A 7,872-nucleotide genomic window follows, 5' to 3' on the forward strand; every position below is an offset into this window, starting at 1 on the left:
ACCAGATTATCGTCAAATTTGAAGGTAATCCCAGAAGAAGAAAATCTCTCTCCCTAAAAAAACAGGGACCTTAGTAGATATCTTCATCCAAAATATTCAAGAAAATAAACTGTTTTTCATTCCCATATTTCATAAGATGCCTTAGTATCTGAGAAATAACCGTTTTAATAAATGTACAAAAGTAAGAAGCGATCAGACAACAACGCAGTCAGTTTTTGAATTTTATTGATAAATTATAATTTTTTAAAAGACCCACAAGTCACCTTCTCTCTGCTTCCACCTCTCCTTCCAGCTGTGTTAATTTCAACTATGCACACAGTTAGTAGTTTCTGCTTCATGGCTGACATTACATTCAAAATAAAGGTTAGAAGTTTTTAAAGTTTGCATCAGGGTCAAACCACAGGATGCTGACGTTAGCCTACAGAGATGCTAGCCAGCACAGAGTTCACTGGAGGACACAAAAGGAGGAGGAGGAGGAAGAGGAGGCTTACAATCTACAGGCGGATGAAGAAAAGACTGGCGCATCAAGCACTTGAGCCATCTCTCCAAAACAACAAACATCACCTCAGTGGTAAACAAACAAGTCAACATGCAAACATGGCGTCGGCACAATTTCATCTTCCACCAGTGGCAAAAACTCAGTGAAGTGAACAAACACAGGGAGCAAAATAAGTGAAAGTGTTATTGAGTGAAAAGCTGCAAAAAATAAAAATAAATAAAATACATTTAAACAATCTGCTGATGCTCGGCTAACGCCGGGCGGCAAAGAGGATTTATTCTAAGAGTTCATTCCAGCAGGTAAAATCATAAAATGACATGTCAAGTGTTTAGAGGCAGGATGTTCGTTAGAATACAGGATGGATGCACCGCCTTCAGCAGGCGGCGCTCAACTAGCAGCAAAGTAACACGCGTCTGCATGCAGCTGCAACGCGGCGGGCAAAGTGTTCTCAGTTAGGCCAATGAAAATGAAGCGGCGATCAATCGTGCTGCTGAAAACGACCAGTTTAGCTCAGCTCGCATTTTAAAATCACCGTTATCATTTATCAGGAAGAAGAAAAACAACACTTTTAAAATGATCACTTCTGTATTATGCTTTTGATAAAGAACCCCAAAGTTGACTTCTACATACAGCACCCCCCCCCCCCCCCTCAAACTTACAGAACACCCCCTCGCACACACTCCAATCCAGACATTCTGCTCCGTTGAACATGACCGGTTTAAAATCTGAAAAACAAAGAAAGTAAAAATGGGGTTTGTTCCAGCCGAGCCGGCCTGGGGGGCCCGGAGCTGACCTGGGGGGGCCGGCCCAGTCTAGGCGAAGCTGTTCTCTGGGTAGCTGATTTTGATGGCGCCCCAGTAGCCGGCCCGTATCAGACAGAATAGGCCCAGCAGGTAGGCCAATGCCCACATCGCATACATGCCGTTGCACTGACGGGCAAAGTCCCGAGTCCCAACCTGTTAAAACAGACAGCAGGAGGAGGAGGAGGAGGAGGAGGAGGAGGCGTTTTAGATTTTAGCCCCGACCCCCAGAAAGGAAAACAGAAGCAGTGCCGCTGTCAGGGTTACATGGACAAGCCTTTACTGGCGTGTTGAGCTTCTGACAGAGAGGGTACTTACCGTTAGCCCCACGCCGACGATGATGAAGATTATTCCCATCGTTATATAAGTACAACAGCGCCTCCTAGGGAGCGCGCTGCCAACAGACGATCTGCAGAGAGAGGAGCAGAAGGCAAAGGTTCAAGAAGGACATGACAAATTCAAGCAACAGCCTGGATACAAACATAAAACTAACAGACAGATAAATGTGATAAAACCTTTACTTGGTTGTCATGGTTTCTGAGCTGCTCACACTTACGTCTGGAAACATTTACATGCACAACCGCACAAACGGGTTTTAAAGTGCAGCGTGTCGCCACTTCACACTCCAGCTGACCCGGATCAACTTGTTTCGTCGCATGCTTCTCATGTGACGGGACTCGAGCATTCTTCTGTATCGCTGGTATGCGGATGGCTTAAGGGAGTCTTAAGGGAGAACTGGTCTGATCAGGGAGTCAGATCACAGGACTTCTTACCTCCTCTGACTCCGTCTTAAACAATCTCCTCCCGCTTTCACGTCTGATCTATGCAGGACTACCAAATGAAAGATTAAAGTCTCTTCTTTCATCAAAAAAAAAGTGTGTTCCTACCATGTCTTTGTCATTCTTATCACTTGTCTAGAGTTCTCCTTAATTTAGTGGGTTTTATAAACGCACTATGGCACACAAAGCTCAGCTAAGAGTCCCTTCCAGGAAGCAACAATGACATCACATGCGCATTCTCTGTGTATTCCCCGGGACACGTCGCAAACAATCCCTCAAACCCGACATGAAGTGATTGAAGAATGTTCTTCAACAGGTTAGGAAACAACCATCCAGGAAGTGAAATACATGTGAGCAGCAAAGGCATAAAAATGATGGACGTCTTAGAGACAGTGTCTCTGAGGAAAAGACAGGAGGCGGAGCTAGAAGCGGCGGAGATGAAGATGCTGAGGTTCTCCTTGGGAAGTGACCAGGTTGGATTAGAAATGAGACAATAAGGGGGACAGTGAAGGTCAGAGAGGACAGACTTTGATGGTTTGGACATGTCCAGAGGAGACATGAGGAACTATACCAGGGGACAGGGCTAGAGGTCGACCCAGGAGACGATACGTGGACGTAGTGAGGGAGGACGATGCAAAGGGACAGGGGGAAGTGGAGAGCGTTGGTTTGCCGCGGTACGGCGGTAGTAGAGTAAAATCAACACTCACATTTTCTTGCAGTGTGGACACTTGGCTAGCGTGTTAAACCGTAGCTCCATCCACTGCAGGGGAAACAAGAGAAGAGGCAACGCTGAACACCGGAAACGCTGCAATCCCAAACCGAAGCGAACGATCGGGAGCAAACGGCAAATCTATCGCGTCCACATTTTGAGAAATCAGCATCTAGCTCTGATGTTACGACAGTGTGCGTGTCCCCATCACCGATCAGCGGAATGCATATACACAGGTTTAAAGCGCGACTTCCGACATCCCTCGGGAAAGAGGAGGGACGGCGAAAGCTGCTCCCGAAGCAAAACCGGGATCCCAGAAGCCGTCGTTCACACCCAGACGCGGATCAGATCGTATTAGTGAACGAGGCTGCGGGTTAGGCTGTGGGGAACACGTCCACCGGTGGGACCAGCGTTCTCAACCTGCTGTGGGTAGTAGCCGCCGATGAAGAAGCCATACATTAGGTGGGATGACCAGCCGTCGTCTCTGCCCTAGAGACGGCGCAAGCAACAGTGTGGGACACGTTAGGAGGACAACAGGACATGCAGGTTTGGCGCCGCGGCGACTCGGCGAGACACCTGGAAGTTATTTTACGTCACAATACAACACTATAAAAAGAAATCTGTTAAAAGCAAAAACACTGATATTAAGATGGAAACGCAAACGGCTGGTTCCGGTGGGTGTACCCACCAGGAAGGTGTTGCCACAGTGACCGCAGACCACCCTCGTCCCCTCGTCCTGGACGGGCAGCGCCGCCTGGGCCGGCTGCTCCTCCGGGATCACCATCACCGGGCTCAGGTTGATTGTGCGTCTGCTGCCGGAAGAACAAGCAGAAGGACATTTAATTCCATCTGCAAACCGAGACTGGGTCAAACGGTTTGATTGGACCTACCAGTTTGGCCGAGGACATCCTATCCTCCTGGATGTGTCTTTACAGATGAGCAGGCAGTTGCACGGACACCTCACGTACTTCTTCCCCAGCGGGGGGGTCTTTATGGGCTGAAATGGAACGCAGCCGATTCAAAATGCCGTTCGCTTCATGTCTTTGGATGCTATTTGATCAATCTGGATTGAAATAATCGGCAGCATCACAACGATCGGGGCGCCGCCTTGGGTCCATTGTGACAGGACATCGTCATGGTTACGGGATGCTGTCACTGGAGGCCTCCGCTCACCGTGGCTTCGTTGCAGACTGTGCACTTGACCACGTGCTGATGCAGCTTCCCGTCCAGGTTGATGAGCGACTGGCACACGCGGCAGTTGATGACGGGAACGCTGCCGGCGTCGGGGCTGGCGATGGCCGTGTAAGGAGGAGGAAGTTCGGCTTCGGGGGGAACACGGAAACACAACAGGCGTGAGAGAGGCACGTGGAGAGAACTCCAAGGTGCACAAGGACTAAATTCAAGGTCAGAATGTCCGTCTGACAGGAAGTGGCATCAATTATCGACCGCAGCGGGACGTCTGACCAATCAGGTGCAGCCAAGGTCATCGGTCTCCGCCCTGAAACACCAAACGGCGAACCTCCACCTGGAACCGACCGCAGGTTAAAGTGTCACATTCACGATCTCTAACTCCATCTGGATGATCTGGTGGTGAAATATGAATTATGTGGGATCAGACTACTTCAGGTAACAAAATCATTCGACCCAATCTGGATGTTTTTTATTTTTAAAAAAAGGTTTCTCCTCCTCCTCCAGAGAGAAATAATCCACGCACGTCTACAGAAATCGATCTTCTGCTCCTGGAAAATGAGAATCTGATCAGACTAATTAGAAACGGCAGATTTAGGGGCAAAGATTTTAATGATGGAACCGTTACTACGCGCACGACGTGAACGCTGACACTTCCCCAATTTACATTTACGAGACGCCTTTGCCAAATATAGATCAATTTTTCATTATTATCATTATCCTCAGACCCATTTTCATGCAAACTAATATAGCAGTGCCATCCATCTGGATCCGTCAGAATTGGACACATCTGGGCTTTTTTTTTATTTTTATATAGATTCGTTTTCTAGTCGGACCCCCCCCTCAAACATCCCACGTCCCGGTGGGTCGTGCTGTAGAAAGCGAGGCTCGCTGTTATTGTAGGCCTCCTCTCCTCTAACCCGCTGATCCAGTTCTCACAGTGGAAGCTCCACCTTTCCCTCAGATTCCACGGACTTGGCTTCGCAGGGCAAAAAAAAAAAAAACGCCTCCTCATCGTGTTTACCTCCGGGACTTGAATCCTGCAGGTATGGGGGCGCGACGGGGGTCACGTTCTCCGAGGTGGGTCCCGACAGCAGCGGGGATCGTTCGTCCAAGCCGTCGGAGGCCATGACGCGGCGGGTCTTCCCTCAACGCGAAGGAGCAGCCGGGTCCTGGTTGTCGGTGCTGCCGAGTCGCTCCGGTCCAAGCAGCGCCGGTGACGGAGACTGAGAGAGGAGGAGCTACGGATTAAACCACGCCCTTCTCTAAATGCCCCCCCCCCCCCCCTGTGAAGGAATTTGTATGACACATAATTCACAGAAACGCGATTAAAATTAATTTATTTTATACCATATTTTCAGAGATAATACAAATGTGCAAAAACTGTTTTTTTCAAACCCCGCAGGTACATTTATTTATTCTTTAATAAATAAAAAATAAAGAAGTGAATCAAAATGAGAAATATCCGGGTTGGCCGCTAGATGTCGCTGTGGTCTCACTGAAAATCCGAATTTAGATTATTAAATTTAAACCCGAACCACTGAATTTTAGCTACTATAACAAAATGTTTACACCTTTAAAACAAAGCAAAGCAAAGCGGGGCGTCGCCCCAGCAGAGCTTTATGACTGGAAACGCCCTTGTTAGAACATCACCAGAACATCTGGCAAAGGCCTGAAGTTTGAAATTCAGATCACATATTTTATGTTTGGTAATGTACAATCATCACATAATCAATAATCACCTCGACGTGTGTCCCAAAGTGTTCTTTTTTTTGGTCATTCCTTCCTGCTTATGTCAGGGTCTACGTATTTAAATCCACTCCCTAGACGTTCAAAAGACTCACTAAATAAACACAGATGTGGCAATAAATCCAGAGCTTTGCTTAACGTTATAAACCATTTATTCTACAAGCAGCAGGATATTTGTGCAGGCAATGCTTTCTTACGGCTTTTGCTCATTTTGAGATTAAAAACCGGGTCAAGTTAAATACTAGTAAAGAAAAACTCTCCCATCTTTAAGTAAGTTGCGGAAACCCCCAAGAACAAAACATTTTCTGTTCCCATTATGTGTGTAGTTTGCCTTCAAATGACTCTGACGGGAATTCAACCCTCAGATGTAAAAGGCTGGAACCTACTGCTCACTTTTTCCGACATCCAGAGGCACCAGAGGAGGAGGAGCAGCTCTCTCACACTCCGCTTCGTTGTCGCTTTGCAGGGTAATAAGATACATTTTTCACCCTTTTCTTGTCAGTAAAGATGTGAGTTTGTGTTTGTCTTTGTGTTGCAGAGAAGTAAAACATTTCTCTCATTGCTTGCTTGATGTTCTTCTCGTTTCAGCCGGTTTGGAGATGATCCAGGAGGCGGTTAGTGCTGAGCTCTCCCTGTCCTGCGCCCTCCTGTTGGGGCTTTGCTTTGCAGCAGAAGGTGCAGGAGCAGCGGGGCCTCTTCCTGCCTTCTCCCCTGAACCAGCGTCTAGGGAACCAGACTTTGAGGATTCGGAGTGGGGCTCCGGATCGAGTCTTTCGCACCTGATTGATAGCTTCCCTGCCGACAGCTCCTTCTTTGAAGAGACCCCGAGGAAACCAGTCAACTGCACCCAGAGATTCTGGTTGCCACCGTCCTCTGATGTCTGCAGGGGCGACACGGCTGGACCTGAAGAGTTTGCGATGTCTCGTCTGCTTGTTCTCCAGAACAGGGCTGCACTACAGGCCTTGTCCACCTCTAGCGGCATGGAAACCGGAGGGAGCTCCTATGAACATCAAGCCCGAGAGGAGGTCCAGGGGATCATTTCAGATCATCAAAGTATGGTGGAAACTATGCAGACCATGGAGAGGGTGTTTGTCACTCTGGAGGAGAAGAGGAAAGAGGGGACGGAGCAGGGGATCCTCACAGGGTGAGACATCGTTTCATTCATTAAATGACTTCAGGCTGTATATTTGCGAGTAATGCAATGAGGCAATGCTGCAAGATAACCACTTATGCCAAAACAAAATAAAAAATACACACTTATTCTTTGTTCAACCCCCTAAACGTCCAGATACGCAAATGAGTCCTTTCAATGGTTGCATATTTTTTTTGCTGTGTGTGAAGTGAATGCAACTTAATACTTCCTCTAGATAAGAGACAAGCGTGCCACATTCCTGGATAATAAAGAATGTTTTACCATGTCGTGATGTTAACTTGTGGTCTCGCCACTTTTAGCTTGAAGAAGCTTCTTTCCAACACGAGGGACGACATGGACGGAAGAGAGCAAGTGGCAAACACCCTGGAGGATCATTTTTCCAACTTGGAGAAGACTCTGCTCAACGTCCAGCTTCGACTCTCCAAACTCAGACAGTGGCCATGACGACCACCTGTCGCTTCTTTATCCAAACTCACTTCAAAAGGTTTTCTCACTGCAGTTGATTGATTTTAACCCACAACACTGTTTAATGTGCAAATTCATGATCAACTTTCAAGGATGATCATTAATTAGTGATGTACAGATGTTTGATCAAATGTAAACTAGAGACAGGTAAATGGTGGGTTTTAAAATCCTGAGTACGAATTCATGGATTGAAGAATGTAGTGATGCACGATCAGGATCACGTTAGCCTCTGTTACGAGGATGTAAAGACGTTTTTATGCACCGAATGTCAATAAAAACACCCTCAGTGTAACTGTTTAAGTCGGGATGATTAAACTTCATGTTATCAGGGACCTGCTGCTCTTGTAGTTTTTATATTTCCCTTGTTGCCCACAGGTTCCACATGGAGACCTCATAGTCTCAAGGCGCTAGTGAAACTTGGCCAGCAGCGTGCAACACATTTGCCATCAAAGTGCACAATTCTCAAATACACAGTATTTTAACTAATTTGTAAATCTCTGAATGACAAAGCACTCTTTAATATAGGCTTT

The 7,872-nt window shown here is 47.1% G+C and overlaps 1 protein-coding gene across 3 annotated transcripts; it reads right to left on the reverse strand.

Annotated features, from left to right (window-relative positions):
- Positions 1–210: 210 nt before the first annotated feature.
- On the reverse strand, positions 211–5,164 carry pip4p2 (phosphatidylinositol-4,5-bisphosphate 4-phosphatase 2). Of its 3 annotated transcripts, XM_068747151.1 has the most exons (9): positions 5,000–5,164; positions 3,961–4,109; positions 3,678–3,784; positions 3,476–3,599; positions 3,208–3,276; positions 2,786–2,838; positions 1,618–1,708; positions 1,293–1,455; positions 211–1,224 (listed from the first exon to the last, which is right to left on the reverse strand). In XM_068747151.1, the coding sequence occupies exons 1-8, from the start codon at positions 5,103–5,105 to the stop codon at positions 1,312–1,314; spliced, it is 843 nt and encodes a 280-aa protein (XP_068603252.1). In that variant the 5' UTR covers positions 5,106–5,164; the 3' UTR covers positions 211–1,224; positions 1,293–1,311. The 3 variants fall into 3 exon arrangements, with proteins under 3 accessions (XP_068603252.1, XP_068603251.1, XP_068603253.1); XM_068747150.1 differs by having other exon boundaries at positions 211–1,455; XM_068747152.1 differs by lacking the exon at positions 3,208–3,276 and having other exon boundaries at positions 211–1,455.
- Positions 5,165–7,872: the final 2,708 nt, after the last annotated feature.

The sequence above is a fragment of the Brachionichthys hirsutus genome, chromosome 13 (genome assembly GCF_040956055.1).
Source record: "Brachionichthys hirsutus isolate HB-005 chromosome 13, CSIRO-AGI_Bhir_v1, whole genome shotgun sequence".
Lineage (NCBI taxonomy): Eukaryota > Metazoa > Chordata > Actinopteri > Lophiiformes > Brachionichthyidae > Brachionichthys > Brachionichthys hirsutus.

What these genes read in the sequence shown, in the direction of transcription:
- pip4p2 (XM_068747151.1), bottom strand. Translation starts at nt 5,105, where the DNA reads ATGGCCTCCGACGGCTTGGACGAACGATCCCCGCTGCTGTCGGGACCC. An exon ending in GCGGCTACTACCCACAGCAG is followed by an intron (nt 2,839 to 3,207) that starts GTTGAGAACGCT and finishes TTTCCCCTGCAG; the next exon opens with TGGATGGAGCTACGGTTTAA. An exon ending in TGTCCACACTGCAAGAAAAT is followed by an intron (nt 1,709 to 2,785) that starts GTGAGTGTTGAT and finishes CTCTCTCTGCAG; the next exon opens with ATCGTCTGTTGGCAGCGCGC.